General features: G+C 40.5%; 1 protein-coding gene and 1 non-coding gene across 2 annotated transcripts; one reads left to right on the top strand and one right to left on the bottom strand.

Moving 5' to 3' along the window:
* The first annotated feature begins 58 nt into the window (after positions 1-58).
* Positions 59-26,185, top strand: LOC133525128 (DNA topoisomerase 3-beta-1). The gene is made up of 15 exons (XM_061861383.1): positions 59-282; positions 368-657; positions 1,110-1,329; positions 2,871-3,117; positions 5,657-5,774; positions 5,968-6,050; positions 7,921-8,057; positions 9,041-9,228; positions 9,584-9,700; positions 10,592-10,747; positions 12,164-12,418; positions 13,759-13,946; positions 16,677-16,829; positions 17,537-17,717; positions 22,277-26,185. Exons 1-15 carry the CDS (start codon positions 192-194, stop codon positions 22,418-22,420), a joined length of 2,568 nt encoding a protein of 855 aa, XP_061717367.1. The 5' UTR covers positions 59-191; the 3' UTR covers positions 22,421-26,185.
* Positions 15,166-15,313, bottom strand: LOC133525363 (U12 minor spliceosomal RNA). Its single transcript, XR_009800564.1, has one exon. It is a non-coding gene; the product is annotated as a U12 minor spliceosomal RNA (small nuclear RNA).
* Positions 26,186-26,488: the final 303 nt, after the last annotated feature.

Below are 26,488 nucleotides of genomic sequence, written 5' to 3' on the forward strand. Positions count from 1 at the left end.
GATCTTAAGGTCTTTAATAAGTGATACATTTTTTTACATATATTTACATTTTTTTTTCATTTATTCACTTTTACAGCAGGATAGTGAATGTCTTTCTTCATCATGAATGTCAAAATTGTCAAAATCAAATGATGGCGGATGTATCGGATCTAATCATCAATGTGGGAGCTCGTTTTATGCATTAATTCACTATGAAATCTGTATTAATGGTGGCTGAAAAGCCATCGTTGGCTCAGAACTTAGCTAATATATTGAGTAATGGAAAGTGTACCACTAATAAAGGTATGTGTGTGTCATTAGTGTGTGTATATTTGTACGCTGACGGCATGTCCAGCAATTTTCTTATTAAGTAAATCTTAATTTCTAGGATCAAATTCTGCATGTTCTGTTCACGAATGGAATGGTACATTTAAAAATGAGCCGGTGCATTATAAAATGACCTCTGTATGTGGTCATGTGATGAGTTTAGACTTCACGGGGAAATACAATAACTGGGATAAGGTGGACCCGGTGGAGCTGTTCAGCTGTAGCACGGAGAAAAAAGAAGCGATGCCGCGTTTGCGGATTCCGGCGTTTTTAGCCCAGGAGTCCAGGGGCTGCGACTACCTTGTGCTGTGGCTGGATTGCGATAAAGAGGGGGAGAATATTTGTTTTGAGGTTTGTTTTTACTTTTAAGGTTTATATTATATCTCGAATGTAGAATACACATTATTATTATATATGAATGCACAGACAGCTTATAGCTGATAATTGCACATTAATATCCTACACTTGTTTTGTCCATTTATAAAATGTTTCCTAAATATACAGTCTGTTTTCAAAAGAGTTCACTGAGGGTCAAACACATGATAATTTTTCTTTACAAATATAAGGTATATTTGAATTTGTCTGTTTCCAAAAAAACAATTGGGAGCATGCATGTGACAATTCTGGACTTGCAGGAGTTCATAGGTTATATTAGCCGCTTACTTATGGTAAGGTATAAAAAAAAGTAAGATATTAACTGTCTTTTTTATGTGTCATGATTTCCCTTGTGTTCGTTTCCTTTAATTCTTTTCTTTTAAATTTCTAACTAGAATCTAGCATTATCAGATTTTTTTTTATTTCAGGTCATGAGTTGTGTACAACCATACATGAAAGGAGACGTCTGTTCCCCAAACGTGACCTATAGAGCCCGGTTCTCGGCCATTACGGATAAAGACATCAAAGCGGCCATGTTGAATCTGGTGCGACCTAATGAGAATGAGTCCCGCAGTGTTGATGCTCGGCAGGAGTTGGATTTGCGTATTGGATGTGCATTTACACGGTTTCAGACTAAATACTTTCAAGGTAATTCAAAGAAAACTTAAATCTGTGGGAATTCTTCTTTAACACATTAACTTACAATGCTAGTGTTAAGATTTGTTATCCCTCAAACATGGTCTCAAGCTGAATCTGAAAAATCCAGACTCAAGGTTTACCAAAGAGCTCTGTGTATATAGAGAATGTATAAAATAAGGTTTATAAGTTAAATAAGGCATTATGTGTCTGCACTGTGTTTTTTCTCATATCTTAACACATTCACTGCCAGGAACCCACCTGGTGCACGCTCATGAACTTTGTTCAGATGCCGGACAACCCGCTGGGCAGGTTGTTTTGTACGCACAGCTATAGACGACCGGTTTCTGGGGTAGTGCGCCGTTTTTTGTCTAGCAGTAAATGTGTTAATTTCTCCCGAAAGATCATGTTTACCACTACATTTTGCAATTAAATATATCTTTATCGTTTACTAAGACCTTGTAGGTAAGTCCTAAGACATGTGAAATTAATTTACAGAATAATATAAAAAGGCAACATTAATAATTATTATATTTGAAAACTTAATGCTCTAAACTAAAAGAAAGAGGCCATTATGACTGGATTTATTATTATTATTGGGGTTTTGTGGGCTCTTGAGTGCCACGTCGACCAAGCAGTGATCTATTATGACAGCCCTTTAGAGTTCATTACTAATGCCCGTTGAGTCCAGGAAATTCCAGATTCTTTGGGCTTGGGTAATGTTCTGTACCTCATAGGGTTGCAATACGTGTCGCCCTAAATGGGTACTTCTTTGTGACATTAGTGGTCCACAGGAACAGAGAATGTGCATTGCATTACTGCATTTAGATGTAGAATATGGTAGAAGCTATAAAAATTATCTCATTAGGCGGGTCCACACAGAGCGAGCGAGCACGTATGTGCGAGGCAATGTTCTCACACACTAACCGGTCAGTTTAGACGTGCCTCGGCCGAGGCTGCGCGCGCGTTTTCCTCGCCTGAGCAGGCGGCCTTAGGCGAGGCAAGTCTACACTGGCCGTTTTATGCGCGAGGAAATTGCCTCGCGCGTATGCTCGCTCTGTGTGGACCCGCTTATTAACCTCATAAGGCTTAATGTCCTTTTTGAGACTGTGACTGCATTTAGATGGTCTTAAAAAGTACATTGAGCCTTATGAGGTTAATGAGATAATTTTATGTAGTTTCTACCATATTCCCTATTCTACCCTGATAAAATATTCCATATGGGTCATAAACGTAAGCATGGCAGGCCCACATGTAGAAAAATATTTCTTAAATATTTCTTTTTTGACGACCGTTTGGCCTAGTGGGTAGTGACCCTGCCTACGAAGCTAATGGTCCCGGGTTCAAATCCTGGTAAGGGCATGTATTTGTGTAATGAGCATGGATATTTGTTCCTGAGTCATGGGTGTTTTCTATGTATTTAAGTATTCATAAATATTTATATATTATATATATCGTTGTCTAAGTACCCTCAACACAAGCCTTATTGAGCTTACTGTGGGACTTAGTCAATTTGTGTAATAATGTCCTATAATATTTTTTTTTTATTACAGGAAGATATGGTGATTTAGACGCCTCCCTAATATCGTACGGGCCATGCCAGACCCCGACCCTCGGTTTCTGCGTCCAACGCCATGATGAAATCCAGACATTTAAGCCAGAAACATACTGGGTGCTGCGAGTAACTGCCTCGACGTCTGAAGGGAGAGAGCTGCCGCTAGAATGGAAGAGAGTGAGAAGTTTCGATAAGGACATTGCTAATATGTTCTTGTCAGGGATCAAGGAGATTAAGGAAGCTCAGTAAGTTTAGGTTCATTTCTTCTTCTTCTTCTTTAGTCCTTCTCTACCCTTCGGGTGTAGGCCTCCTTCATTTTATGCCACTCGTCACGGTTCTGTGCGACTTGGAGCCACTTCTTCCCCGCAGTCCTTTTGATGTCGTCGTCCCAACGCATCTGGGGTCTACTTTGAGGACGTTCCTCCCCCCATGGTCACGACTCCAGTAGACATTTGCTCCACGAATCGGTTTTTCGTGCTATATGACCATTGGGTTCATTTATAACTTTTAAAAGTTCCTGACTTTTTACTACAGGATTTTTTTTTATACTACGCCGGTGGCAAACAAGCATACGGCCCGCCTGATGGTAAGCAGTCTCCGTAGCCTATGTACGCCTGCAACTCCAGAGGAGTTACATGGACGTTATCGACCCTAATCCCCACTCTCGTTGAGCTCTGGCAACCTTACTCACCAGCAGGAACACAACACTATGAGTAGGGTCTAGTGTTATTTGGCTGCGATTTTCTGTAAGGTGGAGGTACTTCCCCAGTTGGGCTCTGCTCTAGATCTGGAATGACATCCGCTGTGCTGTGCCCTACCACACAAAGCGAGATGACATTCACAATGCCCATACCTCTCTTTTGGACGTAGTTTACAACTCAGATATGAAATAAGTTATAATAAAGAATGTAACAAAAATAATGGCGATCCGTTTAAGTAATATTCGGTGTATTAGAGGTCCCCGCCACGCCGGCGGAGGCACGCCGGGTCGTCAAAAAAGTCATGCCGATCCATAGATGGTAGGATCGTATAGATCTACTATACTATACTATTTATTTATTGCATTCATGTACAACATACAAAATAATATATATATGAAACATGAACCCTAACAGGGTGTAGCAAATTAGTTATTTATATACATCTTAATACTAAATACATACTAGTTTTAAATATTTCAAAATAACAATAACAAAGAATGGAAACAAATGAACATAACACAAAGGCAACTCTAATTATATCTATAATCTACTCCTAAATAGTACATTACGATACAAGTGCGAAAAATAGGAAATTCGAAACGAGTGGCGATAAATTAAAACACGACCGAAGGGAGTGTTTTAAATCGACACGAGTTGCGAATTACCTATTCGCACATGTATCGTACAACGTTTTACAGTACATATGGCCCTTTAAATGTTCGACACAGTAACATAATATGCTACTTCTCGCACTAGTGCTATAAAGTAGCCCCATATGTACTGTAAATAATATTTTTTTTCTTCTAAAAATTCATCTATTGAGCAGTAGGCTTTATTTATTAGTAGTTGTTTCAATGTATTTACAAATATGTGGTATTTTACTTCTGATTTAATGTTATGCGTCCGTGAGGGACAGAACATACGCAATGCGATAAAATTAAAAACACGTTTTATAGAGTTGTGCCCGCTCGATCTTTAGAAAGAGCGCTCCGATCTCGGTCAAACGAACTAGTTCGTTCTTTTAGTTGCTTTAGTTCAGGAGCAAATCTCGAGATCTGATGAGGATGATTAGGTATGTATCTTGCTGTCGCTCGCAAATAAATAGAGCGAGAGCGCGAGAGAGCGACTTTCTTGACCTTTACTTATTCCGATCATTGGCTCCCGACCGATTTGTTAATAGGTACCGACGTACCGACTACAGAGGGCCTACCGCGAACCACGTTCGACGTGTTGCCTCCCTGTCATACTTACGTACGAATTTACAAGTGCGATAGAGAGGCAACACGTCGAACTAAAGGACCGAGACCGATTAAGAGCGCTTAAGATGAACGTTCCTTTCGGTCGGTGGTGGGATTTCGTTCCTTTTAGTTCTTCGGTCCTGACCGACTCAAGCCTAACGTTTTAACATTCCTGGTAACATACCAAAAACAACCTACGTAATTTGGTCGGGTTATTTATTGCCCACCATAATTTGCGGTGGGGGGTAAAAAAGAACCGGACGTGCGAGTCGGACTCGTTTCGGACTTTTTGTTATAGCAGCAACAGAAATAGGTCATCTGTGAATATTTCAACTGTCTAAGTTCTATCATGGTTCATGAGATACAATCTGGTGACAAACAGACAGACAGACGAATAGCGAAATCTGAGTAATAGGCTCCCGTACTGTGACAAGGACAAACAATAATAGCGCTTTCTCTGCTACTCCTATTAAAAGTTCCATAAATGCATCTCGTTCGGTTATCTAGCCCCTCCCCCATTCATCTCTATATTATTGTACCTCTATGCGCCGATCTGAAAATTTCAAATTAAATTAGAAAATCCATTGCGGCAACAAAGTTCATGTTGTCGGCAACAAACCAACTTAAACTAAATAATAAAAATTGGTATACAACAATCGATCAAATTAAAGCTGGAACCAAGTTATCTTTTGCTGATTGATTATTTATTGGTGTTGGTTAATTAATATTGTTGTTGGTTAAATAATATTGTTGTTGGTTAAATAATATTGTTGTTGGTTAAATAATATTGTTGTTGGTTAATTAATATTGTTGTTGGTTATATAATATTGTTGTTGGTTTAACAGAGTAATACAAGTCCAGGCTAAAGAGAAGGTGAAAGCGCGGCCGACGGCTCTGAACACCGTGGAGCTGATGAGGGTCGCTAGCGCTGGATTGGGAATGTCTCCACATCAAGCTATGCAGGTATTCACGTTTTTAGGGTTCCGTAGCCAAATGGCAAAAAACGGAACCCTTATAGATTGGTCATGTCCGTCTGTCTGTCCGATTATGTCACAGCCACGTTTTTCTTTAATATGATCAGGGAATAAGTGTGAGTCGGTCTCCCTCGGTGGGCGAGTAAACTAAATGGAAATTCAAATATTTTTTCCTTCTCTAGGTGGCTGAGCGGTTGTACACTCAAGGTTATATCTCGTACCCGCGTACTGAAACCACGAGCTACCCTGAAAACTTCGACTTGATGTAAGTCTTTGTCTTAACCTGCCAAAAAATTGTATATTCAAAATAATTTTTAGACAGTTGAAACATAAACCTCCTTATTCATAAACGTGTACTAAAGTTACGATGCCGCTAATAATCGTTTGTCCCGCTCCGACGTATTGGTATGATGGAAAGGAACAAACGATTATTAGCGGTATCGTAATTTTAGTAGACGTTTATGAATAAGGGGGAAAGAGTTTATTGATTTTAAATTTAATTCATTACCAACTGGGGTCTATTTTAATGGCTTTTATGTATTTTCATTTTCAATTGTGTTTTTATTTTTTTTCTAACTTTGTACGCATGTGTGTGTGCTTCGACTTAGCATTACTTTTTTTTTTGTATACTTTGTAATTACTTGTGAGTTCCTGTAATTGGCTTTATGTATTAATCTTGTTGTCCTATTGCAAGAAGTGTGATATAATATATGAAAAACGTTGTCGCCCTGCCTGACACTGCTTGTATAGTCTGTAATAGACTCGAAGGCCAATGATGATGATGATATAATATAGAGCTTTTCAGTCGAGTACTGTGTTTAGGTCACTAAGTTTGCTGGGTTGCCTAAGTAGGTAAGAGATTAAAAAGCATGATTATATCACTATTTTATACAATACTTTTTCTACGAGTCAACTAAAATAATGCTTTTTTTACTTTAGAATTTAAATAATTTATAAAAATTTGGTAAGTATCTCAGTAAGTAGATAAAAAGATAGTACAAAAGACATCAACGCACTTCTTATTCATTAAATAATGGCGCGTTGATGTCTTTTCCTCTTGATCGCGGTGACATGTGATTGGTCGAATTCATTATAGTTGTCTATAGCGTTTCGAAAGAAGTCATTCAGTTGAGTTGGGAGCCCATATTAAAAAGTATGCGATTACAGTTTGGTATACGAAGTCTTAATCCAACCCATTAAAGTCAAACTAGTATTTTATACAATCTTAATATACTAGAGAGCTTTTCAGTCCAGTACAAGTGTCCAGAAAAGCTTGATTATATCACTATTGTATACAATACTTTTTCTACGAGTCAATAAAAAAAAAATTAAACTAATAAAAACATACAGGTAAACAAGCTAAAAGTATATAGCTATTTAAGAAACGCGAGCAGCCGCGATACCTTCATACTCGTCCGCGCCCCGGCCACCGGGACCCGGCGGGGTGGTCGGCGACACCTCGTAACTCATGAGGCCCTGGTACTTGCTCTGCGCTAAATTCAATTTTTAGACAGTTTTTTCTCCATTTTTGGCAACCGTAGCCTATGGAAACTAACAAGCTATGGTAAGCGGTTCTCGTAGTCTATGGATGTTGCTATATTAAGGGTGTCACATGTGCGTTTATGACTTATGAAAGTTATGAAGCAATTGTTTCTACTATACAACCTAACAGAAATAATTAATTTGAGCTATCGTTTTGTTTCGTCCTTTTGATCGCGGCGAGCTATGATTGGACCATTTCATTGTAGTTGACTAAACCGTTTCGAAATTAATATTATAGTTGAGTTGGGAGCCCATACATTAAAAATAACCCACAGTTTGGTATACGAAATCTTATTCAAACATTACAGTCGACGAGTAGAAAATAGTACATTACGATACAAGTGCGAAAAATAGGAGATTCGAAACGAGTGGCGATAAATTAAAACACGACCGAAGGGAGTGTTTTAAATCGACACGAGTTGCGAATTACCTATTCGCACATGTATCGTACAACGTTTTACAGTACATATGGCCCTTTAAATGTTCGACACAGTAACGTAATATGCTACTTCTCGCACTAGTGCTATAAAGTAGCCCCATATGTACTGTAAACTATATTTGGAATCGTTCTAAAATATGTCTTCCTCCGGCAGGGGCACCCTCCGGCAGCAGCAGAGCTCCAGCAAGTGGGGCGCGGAAGTGCGGGCCCTGGTGGCGGCCGGCATCAACAAACCCAAGAAGGGCCACGACGCCGGCGACCACCCGCCCATCACGCCCATGCGGCCCGCCTGTGAGTCAACCGACATATTGTGCCATAGAGTCTGGCTAGCCAAATATCGTTGACAGATATTTCCATCTTGTATCACCAATTGGCTATGATTAAAAAAAGCTAAAAGTCTGTTGTCAATTTATGTCATTCATTCAAATTGTTCGCGGTGTATAGATTAGATTAGATTAGATGATTTATTTCACGAAAGACAATTACATAATAAATTTGCATTGATGTCAAAAATATAAGAATTTCTATCATGATCGTCAAAATAAAATAAAAATAATAACAGTACTAATGAAATAAAATTATAGCTCTAATAAGGAGTTTATTTTAAATAATATTAATAATGAATTAATGACTATACTGAGTGAGGTCCGCAAACTGTTATTTAAGCTCATAAATAATTACGATCATGTGCGAAGTCGACGTGAAGCATTGTATAGCGAAAAACTGCTATGTTTACAAGTCGTAAACAATTTTATCTACACACATATCATAAACCCTCTATGATGCCTCCAAAATACGTAAATAATGGCCAACATTACGATTAACTGTTTTGTTACAACAAATTTCTTATCTGTGATGATGTTGTAATTGCTTCATTACTACATCAAAATCGATGTGGTTATACATTCAAATTTGGAACATCTCGGAAAAAATAAGCAATTCGATGTGACCTCTATTCTAATATCAGTCGAGATGCCTTTTTGTTCGAAATGAAATGTCAGCTGCTACAATTTTGACATATCTCGCATGTTAGTTTGTATCGAATGATACGGAAATAGGCCCCCGACTCTAGTTTGTCTGTGAATTAAAAAAAAAAACGAATGCGTGACATGCGTGAAAAAAAATTAAAAACTCGTGTATTTTAATGCCTTTTATTATGTAGCAGTCACATAAAGTACTATAGTAGGTTGGTACTCTACTAGTTCAAAGATTTGCCTATAACTTTGATTAAGTACGTGAATTTATTATTTGATAAATTAAACTTTTTTCTGCAGCCGAATCGGAGCTAGAAGGCGACATGTGGCGTATCTACGACTACGTCACGCGGCATTTCATCGCAACTTTATCTCGCGACTGCAAGTACCTGAGCACCACCATCACCTTCAAGATAGGCACTGAGACCTTCAGCTACACCGGCAACACTCTGGTGGACGCTGGCTACACCGAGATCATGCATTGGCAGGTCAGTTGCATCCCTCATTTCCTCCTAGAACATGCAGAATGTGGAATGAGTTCCTGAGGTATTTCCTTTGCGCTACGACATGGGATTCTTCAAGAAGCGGGAATTTAGGCTTCGCAAGGGTCGGCAACGCTTAAGTGGCTCTTATGATGTTGCTTACGTTCATGGGCCACGATGACCGCTTCCCATCAGGCGGCTCGTCTGCTCGTTTGCTGACTATACTATAATATAAAAAAAAACACCGCTCCGCCAAAAATTAACGAAATTCAGTTTTAGATTCTTTCGCTTGCTCGGGTATCAATATTAGCACGAGCGGTTAAACAACGTTGCCCCCTTGTAAAACACATAACTATTACAGGCTTTCGGCAAAGACGAGTTCGTGCCTCTGTTGTCGGTGGACGACATGCTGCGCGCGCACGAGCACCGCCTCGTCGAGTGCCAGACCTCGCCGCCAGACTACCTCACCGAGTCTGAGGTAAGCTTCCTTCTGACTACCTCACCGAGTCTGAGGTAAGCTTCCTTCTGACTACCTCACCGAGTCTGAGGTAAGCTTCCTTCTGACTACCTCACCGAGTCTGAGGTAAGCTTCCTTCTGACTACCTCACCGAGTCTGAGGTAAGCTTCCTTCTGACTACCTCACCGAGTCTGAGGTAAGCTTCCTTCTGACTACCTCACCGAGTCTGAGGTAAGCTTCCTTCTGACTACCTCACCGAGTCTGAGGTAAGCTTCCTTCTGACTACCTCACCGAGTCTGAGGTAAGCTTCCTTCTGACTAGCTCACCGAGTCTGAGGTAAGCTTCCTTCTGACTAGCTCACCGAGTCTGAGGTATGCCTCCTTTAGGCTACCTCACCGAGGCCGAAGTACGCTTCTTTAGGACTACCTCACCGGTCTGAGGAATGCAACCCTTTAGACTACCTCACTAATCTGAGGTATGTCTTCTTTAGGCAACCTCACCGAGGCCGAAGTACGCTTCTTTAAGACTACCTCACCGGTCTGAGGAATGCTTCCTTGAGACTACCTCACCGAATCTGAGGTACTTATGTCTTTTTTAGGCTACCTCACCGAGGCCGAAGTACGCTTCTTTAAGATTACCTCACCGGTCTGAGGAATGCTTCCTTTAGACTACCTCACTGAATCTGAGGTATGCCTCCTTTAGGCTACCTCACCGAGGCCGAAGTACGCTTCTTTAGGACTACCTCACCGGTCTGAGGAATGCTTCCTTTAGACTACCTCACTGAATCTGAGGTATGCCTCCTTTAGGCTACCTCACCGAGGCCGAAGTACGCTTCTTTAGGACTACCTCACCGGTCTAAGGAATTCTTCTTCATGCTACAATAGGTATTATTGAATATGTATTGTGTCTCAGGTGATCACCCTAATGGAAAAACACGGGATCGGCACCGACGCGTCCATCCCCGTGCACATCAACAACATCTGCCAGCGGAACTACGTGACCGTCGGCAGCGGCCGCCGCCTCGTGCCCACCAACCTGGGCATCGTCCTCGTCCACGGCTATCAGAAGGTATATCCTCTATAACATTCGTTTCATTTGTGGATTCTTTATTGCCCTAAGGGGACATCCATTAATTACATCACACGTTTAGGGGGAGGGAGGGGTTCAAGAAAATGTGACATGTTGTGACAAGAGGGAGGGGGGATTCACAAACTTTGTGACGTCACTTTAACTTCATCAGTATTTATTTAATTTTTTTATTCGTTGTACGGTACAGTTAATTATTTAATTTTCTTTCCTAATCGGTTTTGTGTTATAATTACCTACTAATATTTCTTTTGGCAAAAATATAAAATATGAATAGTACCTAATTCTCATCGCCGATTTTGTTGAAAAAATTGCCAAAAAAGTAACGGCACACCAGGCGGGGGAAGGGTTTGCCAAATGTGACCAACTGTGACAAGAAGGGGGAGGGGTAAAATTAAATAAATACTGATGAAGTTAAAGTGACGTCACAAAGTTTGTGACTCCCCCCTCGCCCTTGTCACAACATGTCACATTTTCTTGATCCCATCCCTCCCCCTATACGTGTGATGTAATTAATGGATGACCCCTTATATCTTCACCAATGTATTCTTCAAAGTATTCTATATTTTTGTATGATATTGTCGTAGATTTAGCGTCGCCGTTCGTCATAATACATTTCGGGGTTCATTTGTAAACCAGTTTTTCTACTTTCATGATGTAAAGTTTTCAAGTTTTTCAACATGTACACGAGCTCGTCTTGGTCTTTTGTCGTCAAAACTATATCGTCTGCGAAACTCAGGTGATGAAGCCGTTCTCCATTTAGAGAAATACCACAGTTTTGCCAGTCTATTTTTTTTTATACTACGTCGGTGGTAAGCAGTCTCCGTACCCTATGTACGCCTGCAACTCCAGAGGAGTTACATGCGCGTTGCCGACCCTATACACGCCCCCCCCCCCCCCCCCTCGTAGAGCTCTGGCAACCTTACTCACCGGCAGGAACACAACACTATGAGTAGGGTCTAGTGTTATTTGGCTGCTGTTTTCTGTAAGGTGGAGGTACTTCCCCAGTTGGGCTCTGCTCTAGATCTGGAATGACATCCACTGGCTGCGCCCTACCACACAAAGCGAGATGACATTCACAATGCCCAGTCAATAGTCTTCGAAATATGTATTCTACGAGAGCAGTAAATAATTTGGGCGAGATTGGGTCTCCTTTTCCTACGCCACGTTTAATTTCGAAGTACTCTTTCTTTTCTAATTTAATTAGACACTCCCCTGCTGTATATTTCTGAAATAATATTTATAAATTTGCTGTCGACGCCCTGCTTTATAAAAATAAAAACACACATTTTTGCAAATTAACTCTGAACTTAAACGTACTTTTACTCATACCCCGAAATTAACGGAATTAAAAAAAAACGCGGCGTATACAATACATATGTTTAACGTTCCTTTCAGATCGACCCAGAACTCGTCCTACCAACCATGCGTTCAGCCGTCGAAGAGCAGCTCAACCTCATCGCAATCGGTCGAGCCGATTTCCAAGCAGTCCTAGCTCACACCACCGAGATATTTAGAAGAAAGTTCCAATATTTCGTCCGCTCCATTGAGGGAATGGATCAACTGTTTGAAGTTAATTTTTCATCACTAAAAGCGAGCGGGAAAGCACTTAGCCGATGTGGAAAATGTAGACGTTACATGAGATATATACAGGTACATTTGAGTCTTATTTACAAAAACTTATATCTATATTCTGAAAGCGGTGGTAGCCGAATGGGTATGACGTCCGACTTTCCATCCGGAGGTCGCGGGTTCAAATCCTGGCTCGTACGGATGAGTTTTTTCGGAAATCATGTACGAAGTGTCATTTTATATTTACCACTAGCTTTTCGGTGAAGGAAAACATCGTCAGGAAACCTGCATACATCTGCGAAGAAATTCAAAGGTGTATGTGAAGTCCCTAATTCGCATTGGGCTAGCGTGGGGACTATAGCCCGAGCCCTCTCGCGCATGAGAGGAGGCCTGCGCCCAGCATTGGGACGTATATAGGCTGAATTATTGTATATATATTATATTCTTGTCTCACCAAAAGAAGGATCCAGAACTTCGTGAACAGTCGTCATCAGATATCGGACCGGCCAAGGTGTTCGGGACATGAAAACAACTTGTTCAGATATTTTTGAGCGCCTAGGTCGCTCCGGTATATCTGATAGCGGCTGTACCAAATAGGCACAATGGTTGTCGATTTGCGGAAAATGCATTTACGCATCTCACCCCCGGGCTAGGGAAGCCCATTGGGGGGTGGCTCGTGGGACTCGCTGCACCCGTAACTCCCTCTGCTAGCCGGAGGGAGGGGAGGAGAATGCCCACTACCATCCCCTGCGGCGTTACCCTCTTTGCCGTTAGGGGAGCGTCATGGGATCGCTTGCGGCATTCTATCCGATGAAAAAGAGAACCAGGACGCTTGGCTCTCCTCCCAGACGTGCAGAGCCGTTCCGTGTGGACCCCAACCCACTGGCTCCACGAGGGGGGGGAACTAGCTGTTGGCTACTATGGCTAGGGTATATTGCCTACCTCTCCTCCCTCCGCCTACGCCGGAGTGGTAGCGCATCTGCTTTATCTTCGTGGACAGCTCCGCTGCTTCCTTTTGGGAAATCACGGTTTCGCAAGAGGCCTCAACTTCCTTCCGTGCCCTCTTGCCGCGCAACATGGCCGACATGAAGTTGTGCAGCGAGAGGTCCCCACTCTTGATTTCCGCGGCCACCACCATGTTTTGGCGTTCCACAGCCCATCGCCTGCACGATCCAAGTGTGTGTTGGCCTCGTAGCCACATTCTCGGCAGATTTTCGTTGGCTCCCTCTTAACTCGAAGCAACCGTGACCGGTCATTACCTACGTCAACCTGTAGCCGGGCACCCCGTGTTCTATATCGAGCGAATGACGGGAGGAGAGCCCCTATACTGCAGACTCCATAGGAAGAGTCCTCCAGGTCATTCTGCCAGCGGTCCAATGGAATGAATACCTTACCAAACTATAATAAATGATATATTCCAGGCGAAGCCCACCCGCCTGCACTGCTCGCACTGCGACGACACGTACGGGCTCCCGCAGAGCGGCTCGGTGCGCATCTACCGCGAGCTGAAGTGTCCGCTGGACGACTTCGAGCTGCTGTCCTGGTCCACCGGCACCAAGGGCAAGAGCTTCCCGCTGTGCCCCTACTGCTACAACCACCCTCCCTTCAGGTTAGTATTTTTTATTTATTTTATATATATATATATATATTTTTTTTTTTTTAATTGATAGAAATGTTTACATGACATTACAGTTGAACCAATGCGTCACGAAACTTAGACTAACAGCAATAATAATTATAAGCATTAACAATTATAAAACAATAATGGCACATTAACTAATTAAATTGGAACAGTTGAGCACCTAGCATCCATCGCCTCACAGAATCTCAAGCATTCACTATACAGTATGGCACAGGGCACTGCTCTCACTGCGACACGTACGCCACCTCCTGTCTCCATCATCAGATCAGCCTGATGGTACCATAATATTGCATTGTCACCCGACTTACATATGTATGCAAATTTTCAGCTTAAATTCAAGGTCAAATTTAACTTGCAAGATTTGACTCGTACAAACATACATACTTACATTACAAGTTAAATAAAATCTTGTAAAAATACTTAGTTTGTTGAGTCATTATCACGGCGAACTCGCAATTGTTTTAAGCACCATAGACCAGTAGTTCCCAAAGTTGACTGGGCTCCGAACCAAGTACAAAAACTGCCAAATTTGAGATCCAATTCTTTATATTTTTTAGAGATTCCACTTATTTATTAGGGATTGAAAATTATTAACAAAACAAACAAATACTGTTCAAAAAAACGGTGATCTTCGCTAACGCTCGGTCAATTATTAGAGATCGAAAAACAGTAAATAAACGATCTATCTTAGCATGTAATCCGTTGATAAAACAGAGCTGAGGCGAAATAAAATCAATCATTTACATGTATGTGCCCGCTAGCACTAACGATCACAGAGCAAAGCCTCGGACAGACAGAGACATGGCGAAACCGTAAGGGTTCCTAAGTGTCTACGGAACCCTAAAAATTATATCGCTTTTTGCCAAAGACACGTCGTTTTGCCTCCACAAAGCATTTCCGCTACATACCGGGAAATCCATGTTATCAGCTACGACCGTAGCTCAGCAGTTAATGTGTTAACTATATGATGATCATATATTATTTTATTGTAATCTAAACAGTGCAGTTAATTGACCAATTGTACACCTTATCATATTGACTTAGGGACTGTAGTTGGCCATGTAACTGTACTGTACTATATCTACTTGCTAAGTTAATTAATAACTATATCTATGTAAACAAAAACGTAAGCAAATATTGTCCTTTATTACTGAATAAAGATACATGTTTATTATATATATTTTACCAGGTAGATCGCTTCACCCGAACCACGCGCAAAGTAGGCGCGCAGCTCAAGGGGACGACCTTTGCCCTTCAAAAACTGTTCCGCCCAGTGGGCATAGCCGAGATGTCATCAAGGCCCAATAATTTCCTTACTCATTAGATTGAGGCACGACGAGCGCGTGCATGAGCTTCGCCTTATAAAATTACGATAACACAACGATAGCGCCATCTAACTGACGTGCAGAGACATCTAGCGGGGAATTGGGGAAACTTTATACTGTTGTTTGTTAGATGTGTATTATCGAGGTTTACTGGCGCTATACATTAATGCCTCGATTATTGTCCTTAACACAATCACTGCCAGCGACCCGCTAGGCGGGTTCTCTGTTCAGTGTTTCTTTAGTTGATAAATAGTACATTACTGCAGCGGCCGGGAAAGAAGGGCTTGTCAGCCGAATAGGTATAGACTGAGCGTAGCGAAGCCGGATAGAGATGAGACTGGCAAGCCCTTACTCATCAGCAACCCCTTACTGCGCCTGTAGTAATTAATGTACTTTTTCATCACACTTGTTCGAAAAAGATCTTATTTCATGCAGGTGTGCTGAAGGACAAAAGCCTATATTGTTCCCGCGGGAGTTATGGATTGTAAAAAAAGCTATAACTCCCTAGGGAGTGTAGTTTTTTTCTTTAATTATGTCACTTATTCATTAGCATAAATGAGTTTGACTTTTAAAATACTGACGTTTATAATTTGATATTTTTGTTTATAGTTAAAATTATTTAATTTGATTAATTTAACAGCCGATTAAAATATTTTTACATACTCATAATTTTCAATCGTGGCTGAATGCCGAATAGGTCTGTGCCTTCGATGCTTCACCTGCCAAGAAAATACAAAATGGCGAACGAATGTTTGATATGTCACCTTATTTAAGAATTAGTTCGCTTAAAATTTAGTTTTTTCTTCGCAAGTGTGATGAATAACATTGTGTGTAAGTCCGGGGGTAAGAATATAGCAAACTCGGGTCTTTAATTCCCTCCAGACTACGGCTGCCGGGAATTACCACTCTCGTACCCACAGTTTCACTTACCCCCCTCGTTGCACAATGTACTATTTTTATTGTGTTTTTTCCGCCTTTTCTTTGCTCTGCAAATATTGTCTGAAAGAGACCGGTTATTAGCGATAAAACCATCATTAGTTTACCTCTGTTTATACCAGTAATATTGTCTTGTGTGCAAGGTAAAATTTCTAGCCGAATATTTGGCTATTCGGCCGATGGCTCCGCCGGATATTCGGTATTCGGCCAAGCCACTATTCATTGCATCTTTAGTTCATATTATGTATAAAGCCGATGAAATTTTAAATTTTAAAAAATTCTAAATGGGGGTTTTCGGGGACGAAAAATCGATCTAGCTATATCTTATCTCTGGGAAAACGCGCATTTTTGACTTTTTTGATGTTTTCTGTCTCCCAGATATTGTTAAAAAACGCGGTATATTTGTCATTTATGTAGCTTGTACATGTTGTTACAGGGACATGAAGAAGGGCTTCGGTTGCAACTCGTGCACGCACCCGACGTGCGCGTACGGCGTGAACTCGACGGGCGTGTCGGGCTGCGTGGAGTGCGAGCACGGCGTGCTCGTGCTGGACCCCGCCGCGCCCAAGTGGAAGCTCGCTTGTAACAGGTCTGTACCGATGGTCTGTACGGCATGAACCCGACGGGCGGGTCGGGCTGCGTGGAGTGCGAGCACTGCGTGCTCGTGCTGGACCCCGCCGCGCCCACGTGGAAGCTCGCTTGTAACAGGTCTGTACCGATGGTCTGTACGGCATGAACCCGACGGGCGGGTCGGGCTGCGTGGAGTGCGAGCACGGCGTGCTCGTGCTGGACCCCGCCGCGCCCAAGTGGAAGCTCGCTTATAACAGGTCTGTACCGATGGTCTGTACGGCATGAACCCGACGGGCGGGTCGGGCTGCGTGGAGTGCGAGCACTGCGTGCTCGTGCTGGACCCCGCCGCGCCCACGTGGAAGCTCGCTTGTAACAGGTCTGTACCGATGGTCTGTACGGCATGAACCCGACGGGCGGGTCGAGCTGCGTGGAGTGCGAGCACGGCGTGCTCGTGCTGGACCCCGCCGCGCTCAAGTGGAAGCTCGCTTGTAACAGGTCTGTACCGATGGTCTGTACGGCGTGAACCCGACGGGCGGGTTGGGCTGCGTGGAGTGCGAGCGCGGCGTGTTTGAAATATTTTTTTTCCACGAATAAGGTAAAATACTAAAATCGTTTTAAATTATAAGTCCAAATTGCAAATTAAATATTGAAACATGGGTAATTTCTTATCTAAAAGTTTTAATTAAAATTTAAATTTCACTGTACTCACAATTCGTTATTTTCCAGATGCGACGTTATAATAAACGTGTTCGAAGACGCAATCCGCGTGTCGGTGTGCGAGCAGCAATGTTCTCTATGCGGCGCGCAGCTGGTCACCGCGGAGTACAGGCCGGAAAGGACGCCGTTGCCGGCCGCTCTCACGGAGATGACTGGCTGTCTTTACTGCGAGCCCGCGTTCAGTTCACAGGTACGTAGAATATAATAGTACATTCCTACAGAGGCCGGGACGAAAGGGGTTGCCGGCCGAAGACACAGGATAGGTCTGAGGCGGGCAAACCCATATTTCCCGCCGAGGTATGAATAGTGCTTTTCTCAAACATGCAATGAATAATAATAAAAATAGGATAATGATGATGATTGTTTCATGTCCTAATGTGATAGGTTATTCAGTGCGTGGGGTATTGAAGGGGAACAAAAATCTGATTATTTGGGCGCTTCGACGCATGCCATTACGCTTTTTTTTATTTTTTGTGTTTTTTATTATTACTTTGAGGTCTCCTAAAGGGGAACAAAAATATCTTCATATGGCTGTATCTCCTAAACCGTGCGTCGTAGCGCAAAAATAATCAAATCCCATCAAAAACAATACTTGTCAAAAAAACCAAGTCTCGCAACTCAGTTGTTCTGCGGTAAAAAGTTGTGAGATCCATGTAATACCAAGTCGGTTATTAATTTATTCAGTCTCTACTTAAGCGACTTTCTGTCTTAATACGTCCAGTCTCTAAGACCACGATCGTGGTCCATAACAATTGAAAATCAATTGTGTCTGGAATCTCCGTACTCGAAGCATTAAGTTGTTACGTAATAATTAACAGCATCTTATAGTGACGCATATCAATATTAAAATTCTTTAATGTTTTATATAAATATATTGAGACTTGGCCATCGTACCCTGAAGCGGTGGTGGCCGAGTGGATATGACGTTCGATTTTCAATCCGGAGGTCGCGGGTTTAAATCCTGGCTCGTACCAATGAGTTTCGGAACTTATGTACGAAATGTCATGTGATATTTACCACCAGCTTTTCGGTGAAGGAAAACATCGTGAGGAAACCTGCACACATCTGCGAAGAAATTCAAAGGTGTATGTGAAGTCCCCAATCCGCATTGGGCTAGCGTGGGGACTATAGCCTGAGCCCTCTCGCGCATGAGAGGAGGCCTGTGCCCAGCAGTGGGACGTATATAGGCTGAATTATTATAATTATTACTGTGTTTTAATGCCTTTCATTATGTAGTAGGCACATAGACTACTATTGTCTATGGAAGGTAGAGTTAAGGAACGCAATCTCCATAGGCAGAACTTATGCAAAAGTGTCCCGTGGTCAGCTACGAGTATAAATAATAGTTCCAAACCTCTCCAGAGTAGCGCTAGAGTAGCTAAGAATCTAGGCGTTATTGACGGAGTGAAGTGCGCTGTCTACGATTTGTTATTTTTTTCAAGTATTCTAGGTATTGTAGCGCTACCTATTTAAGGTTTTTTGATGACACTTTTTGGTATACGGAGATTCCATTCCTTATCTCCACCTTCCGTACTATTGTCATAGAAGGTTCTTATCGTCGGTGCGAATAAAAAAATCGCTATGTGTTTTTTTTATGATTTTTTGATTATTTCATATTTTAATTCCTTTTTTAATTCCCCGTCGACCCATTAAACACTTTTTTTGATATCTTTATTAGTTTAAAAAATAACTAATTCCGCTATGTGCTCGCAGAACAAAGTTAGGAAGAAAAAAGTAGTTATGTGGTATTTGGCACATAGCGAATTTAAATGCACTGTTTTCCGTCGAGGGTCATGGCAATATGTTGCACATGGCGAATTTTTGTGGAGTGAATTACCTACCGTAGTCCTCATTTCCCTCTCTGGATATTAAAATTATTGAAAATATTTTGACACTATTTGTTGGACATAAACCACAGCTCTGCCCCTACGTTAGAATTATTGTGAATTTCTAATTATTATAAGATTTAGGAGTATTTAAAAAAAATGAAATCTGTTTATTTGTTTCTGTCTGTTTGTAAATATATAGGTAGCCTATTTGTCACATTATTTAAAAAAATAGAAAAAAGTCAAACTTAGGGGTATAGATATGGTTAATATACATCAAATTATTTAAACATATTTTACAAAATATCAATATCCAGAGAGGAACCGACCGTCCCCTTTTCTCTTAGGAATTTAAAGTTCCACCCCAAGTACCTCTTAGATACGTAAAATTAATAGGTGCATGATTCCAACATCAACACCTAAAATTTCTAAATGTAGATTTGTGGACCCGTGGCTAGAACAAGTGCCTGTTGTCCCTAGTCATTTGTAGACGAGACAGTATTTGGACATATGTTGAGAGAACCTTTTTGGGGTCAGTTACACGTAAATTATTTATTGAAAATTTAAAAGAAAAGAAAATGACTAATTTCAAACCGAGGAAAGATTAATGTGATCCATGCATAGGCTATAAGGAAGATAATGTACCCCAAGAAACCTACGATTTACACATTCTTCAACGGTTCTAGTAGTCACAATGGACATGCAGAGTGCCCTTCCCTGCCCTAAGCTCTTGGTGTCTGAGCAACAAACTGAACGATGAACAGAAAATGGCAATACATAACTAACTACATGCCCTATGTCAAAAAAGATAAAAAATATCTATGAATATATATGTATAGCATGAAAGACAAGGCGGTGTGTGTGCAACTTGTTTTGTGGCTGAACAACATAACATAATGTTGTATAACATAACACGACTTCTTCTTCTTCCTCTTTGTCCTCGCCTTGTCCCATTTCAGTTGGGGTCGGCTCTCCTAATCAATCTTCGCCAGGCCATTCCATCCTGGGTCGTCTGTGGATCTAATTGGGCTAACTTTAGATCTTGGTTTATTTTAGATGTCCACGTGTCTCGGGGCCTGCCTCGTCCGCTCGGTCCGGTTTCAATGTCAAGCACTGTTCTCTTTTGGGCGTCTCATTCCATGGCCGTACCATCTGAATCTCCACTCACATATTTTCTCCGGAATTGGTCTTAAATACTCGGAAAGTATGTACTCGTTTCTTAGTTTGTCGAGCAGAGTAACGAATTTTTATTTCTGCTACGTGCAGTTGATCTTTCTGCTTCTTTTTAAGGGGCCAACATTCCGCACCAAATAGCAAGGCTGGTCTGACCGCAGTCTTGTAGACTTTTCCCTTTACCTTTTTCTCTCCACTTTATCCATCCGGTACTGATGCGATTCGAGACGTCGGGTTCTATGGTTCCATCGCTAGCCAGGATAGAACCGAGGTATTCAAAGGACGACGGAAGGACCTTTGATAGAGGAGTGTCCTGCATATGTATGGTTGCGTTGCTCGGAGACTTTGAAAAGTTACAGTGCATGTACTCCGTCTTATTTCTGCTTATTTCCAGTCCAGCATTTTTCAGTTTCTCGCCACTGCTCTAGTGTTGACTCCAGTTCTTTCAGGTCTTTACTAACAAGTACTATATCATCCGCATACAGAATGTTCCATGGTGTTTTTTTTTGGATATCAACAGTGAGGTAGTTGATAAATTAACACGACACTGCTTATAAAAAAGTTTACCTCATATCTGATGGTTGTTCTTCCTAGCAAAAGAAACAAAGTCTTGAGCATTGCTTTGTCTAATTTTTTCGGCTTCTTCGAGTACCTATCAAAATTGAAAAACTCATATTGGAGAAAGGCCACACTATGATGGAAGTTGACAGTGTCCAATTTGAACCTAAAATTTATTAATTTAACATAATTCAAACCTCCAATTTATTCACCAACTGACTAGGTACATAACCTGCATGGGGCACGCAAGGCCTACTCAATCTTACAATTATAAATTATTTAGATCCCATATTTTTTTATTATTATGAAACTTTGCCAGATAGTTTCTTGAGTATTATGCCTGATAAAAACAAAATGCGACAAACCGCCACATTCAAGCTCTTACCACAACGAAGACATGAATAGAATGAAGCTAATGAACCAGTAGGTACCATATTTATTATACTCGTCCAAAAATTGATCCAGCGAGATATAGTGGCTTACAATCATTAAAAACATATATTATATAAGTACACAAAGTTTACCATTACTTTTACGATAATCTTAATGTGTAAAAAATGTAAATCAACTTGAGTTTTTATAATAATAATATTATTAAATACTAAAAAAATAAAGTGTGGTTTGTTCAATGATTCTGAATAAGAATACGGGATTTCTTAAAATAAATATAAATTATATATAGGTACCAGGTATCTGGATTTATTCCTCTAGTTTGAGTATATATCTTACATTTGTTCTGACAGTAATGATACTTTTACTGATTTAAGTAAAAAAGGAAAACTTCACTTGTAATTAATAACTAAAATACTTTAAAATGATAAAAATCAAGCAACAAAACTTGTATTAACTCATTATAATATCCGCTATGTAACATCTCCTGTGCTACAGAACGTTGGCAACAAATCGCCATGTATCAATTTCGCACATGACTATTTTAAGTGAACCAAACTTAAATCGCTATGTAGCCAAATTCTGGTTTTTAATTCCTATAATAAATTTCTACGAAAAAACTGTTTGTTTTCTTCATGTTTACCATGTAAAAACTATAGATCGTTTATATAAAAAATAAAGGTGTAACAAATATGATACGTACAGAGAAATAAACAGTTTTTTTCGTCTCCTGAAAAGTAGCTCAAAAACACATAACGATTTTTTAATTCGCACCGACGTTATGTATCGTGTTCGCGCGCAGTTGGAGAAGCACCGCGCGGTGGCGGCGCGCGCGCCGGCGGGGCGGGGGCGCGGGCGCGTGGGCGGCGGCGGCGGCGCGCGCGGCAAGCACCGCCCCAAGCCGCCCAAGGACAAGATGGCGCAGCTCGCCGCCTACTTCGTCTAGGTATACTAACACCATTTACACACTTACATCATTATTTTTCTATCGTATTTTCTCGGAAACGTTCGTAATCGTCACGCTATTTCAGTCAACCTCAGTACAGATGTAGTGAATAATCCTTTCCCATTGTATTTTCTCGGGATCGTTCGTATTTTTTTTTATACTACGCCGGTGGCAAACAAGCATACGGCCCGCCTGATGGTAAGCAGTATCCGCAGCCTATGTACGCCTGCAACTCCAGAAGAGTTACATGCGCGTTGCCGACCCTAACCCCCTCCCCCCCCTCGTTGAGCTCTGGCAACCTTACCCACCGGCAGGAACACAACACTATGAGTAGGGTCTAGTGTTATTTGGCTGCGATTTTCTGTAAGGTGGAGGTACTTCCCCAGTTGGGCTCTGCTCTAGATCTGGAATGACATCCGCTGTGCTGTGCCCTACCACACAGAGCGAGATGACATTCACAATGCCCATACCTCTCTCGTATGTCATGCTACTTCAGTCAACCTCAGTAAATTTTGTACCGAGACTGACTGAAATAGCATGACACATTCGTAAGTTTCCGTGAAAATACGATGGAAAATAATTATTCGCTCGCAAAATATTAATCTGTAATACGTCTCCTAGGGTCATTTCGCTACTTTCCGTCCAGCTGTAATTTTTGTCCACTTGACGAACTTGAATATAAACCTACCTTACCGCACACATTTGAATTTATTACAATCCTTAATCTATAATACAGTCACGTCTGAAAATATCGATACGGACAAAATGCCAAAAATATGTATACACTACCCTAATATATGGCCCATAATGTCATGTATACATTTTTTTATGTTAGAAGAGGCAAACAAGCAGACGGATCACCTGTTGGTAAGCGATTACCGCCGCCCATGGACACCATATTTTTGGCACCTCGATCGTGTTGATGTTTTCGTACATATATTTATAATAACAATGATTTTTCTCAAGTGGCGAATTGAAAATAAAATAGTTTTGCACCAAAACTAAAGCTGGGCGGAAACTAGCGCATACATCGGGATTTTCGGTGCAGGAATGTTTGACATTAGCCAAAGAGAAGGTATCAACTTTAAAAAACAGAATGTATTCTAGCAAGTTTCTACCTAATGAATAATTAATTAAGAAACAAGTTAAATTAAAAAAAATATATTTTATTTATATCTAAGCAAACTTTGTTATCAATTGAAACAGTTTTTTTCACCACACAAACGCTAGGAAAATACTAACTGTAAAACATTAAAAATCAAATACAAATGAAAGTTATTGAATGCCTATCGTTCAAAATCATCATTTGAAAGTTAATTCTCCTCAAAATTTGCATCAATTTTTATTCAAGTGTTTGAAAGATAAGGAACTTTAAGAGCTTGTGAGGTGAAAATAAAATGTATCATAGGATTCACAAGGTGTATTAAATTCGCATAGAGGTCGTTATTCATTAGGCATAATATGACGTTTTTTCAGACTAACCTATCTGTTTATCTCTACTCTTACTCAAATCATCCCCGCACCGAAAACCCCGATGTATGGCAATGACTATACGCTAAAAATAGTAACGATGAACTCGAATACGTGATCAATTGAATTACCTTATCATTATCACATTATTGCTATATAGTCTCATTTCCAGAATTAAAAACATTAAATGGACATTTCCGAGACGCGTACGGCCACGACTGAAAATATAGAAACAGACGACAAAGTGCCAAAAATATGTATACACCTTAACTGATGAGCAATAAGGTCGTGTATACATGTTTTTGGCACTTCGTCTGTATCGATATTTTCAGACGTGACTGTACATATTTCGTGCGGCGTTCAATTTTCTACAATTTAAGGTACTTTTATTTATGTGGCTCCCTGCCATCCTCGATCATGTTTTACACAGATCTGCACAAGTAAAATAAAAATCATTTTGTGCTGTCATTTTACTCTTCTAATTCTGAATTAAAGGAAGTAGAATTTTGCCAATAGATTGATTTTAATCTTCGAGCAACACCGGCTTCCGACACGTCGGAAGGGAGGAGCCCAAGCGATATCTTACCGTACAATTCGTTCTGCCGTTTTTCGGACGTGCACACAGTCGCACTTCTCACTCACTACATACAAAACTCAATCTGTAATGACGACACAAATACATAGAAACTGACACACGTCAAAGACACATATTGCACACCTCGATCTGTTTTTCTGTACGGACGAGTCACAACACAAGTTGCGGAAAGTTTCCAAAAAGTTGAAAAGTTCTCGAAAATTTCGTGAAAATTTCACAGAAATATAAGAAATTTCCTTTTAATGTTTCGGAAACTTTCAATCCCCATACGAAAATGAGAAAAGTTTCTGAAACTTTCCTATGGGGAAAATTTCGTAATTTTGGAAAGTTTCCTTCGGCACATCAGTAGTTGGGCATGTGCTTCGGCAGAGGGGAAATAGTGCGAATGCCGACTCCCTTCCCGGCGTTGCTCGAAGATTTTAATTAAACAATGGCATTACAATATTTGTTACTAACAGATAAATTCTGCTAATAAATCTTTATATTAACTCGTAAGTTCGCAGCTGGTTATATGTATAATTGTGTACCCCTAAATTATTTAAGTTTCGTGTTTTTATGAAACAATTTGTTTAAGTACAGGGTGGCCAAATAAGAAGTATACATTTTGTTTTTAAATTTTAACTGTATTAAGTTCAAAAATTATTAAGTATTGTTTTAAAAATATATTCTTCAGGGTTGGCAAATTCATGCGAAACATAATGTCTGACATATGTCCACCTCTAACAGCAGGCAAATGTAAGCCCTTATCATCCCAAATGTTCAGCATCTATTCGCACATTTTTGGCATTATCTTAGTACATTTGTGTCGAATACTCGGTTTTAACACTTTTAACTGTTTAAATTTCATCAGCTCGTTAGCATAGACACGTAATTTTAGATAGCCCCACAGAAATAAGTCGCGAGCTGCAAAATTTGGGGAATTTGGGTGCCAATCACAATCACTTTTTTTCAAAATTAATCGAGCAAACAACGTGTTTTAAACAACAGAAACATTTGACATAAAATTGCTTGCTGCTAGTGGTAGACATTTGGCAGAAATTATCTTCCGTATACAATTGCCAACCCTGAATAATATATTTATAAATAAATATTTAATAAAAATTTGTCCACCCTGTATAACCCTAACTATCGCATTCGGCATCCTTTCTGTGATCCTAATCAACCTTTCATTTAACCTTTTGAACGCCAAGAACACCTAAAGTCGTCGTTACTAGTCGTGCACAGCGCCAAGGACAACTATAGGTGTTATGGCGGACGGTGTCAAAGTAACCTTCACACATTCAAGTAAGGCTTACATTCGCTCGCTTGCGCCCGTGACCTTGGCGTGTAAGTGACTTTTTGACGTGTAGCGTTCAAAAGGTTAAAATATGTCCAAACCGGAACAGTCAAGTGCAAAAATATGTATCGAAAGAATCGTCTCATAAATATGGTACTACGCTCTTATTACACTGGAATAAGATGCTGTGGGACATATTTTTGAGTAAGATGTGTACACCCATATTTTTACACTTGACTGAACAATGGATTAGACGAAACAGAAATTAACTTTTTTGTGTAAAAACTAAATTTTGACACACTTCAGGAGGATAAGTGTAATGAATTTTCAATCAAGTCAAAAAGTCGATTGTTATTTACCTTAGATACGTTTTGTATTTATTTTATACTAGTTTATTAAGTTAAATAAACATGTTTCTAACTTTTACATTCGTTTCTTTTTAACCCCATCCCGTAAATTTTGTAAATAAATACAAGTACCCACCCTTACCGGTTGTAAGTCCACCATTTTTTTAATACTACGTCGGTGGCAAACAAGCATACGGCCCGCCTGATGTTAAGCAGTCTACGTAGCCTATGTACGCCTGCAACTCCAGAGGAGTTACATGCGTATATTACACACACCACACACTATTATTGAGAAAGTTCACTACTTTCAACGAGCGACTGATAAATATTATAATTAGTAAGTAAAAATTAAATACGTCAGTTCCAATAAAGTACAGTCG

Source organism: Cydia pomonella, chromosome 14 (assembly GCF_033807575.1).
Source record: "Cydia pomonella isolate Wapato2018A chromosome 14, ilCydPomo1, whole genome shotgun sequence".
Lineage (NCBI taxonomy): Eukaryota > Metazoa > Arthropoda > Insecta > Lepidoptera > Tortricidae > Cydia > Cydia pomonella.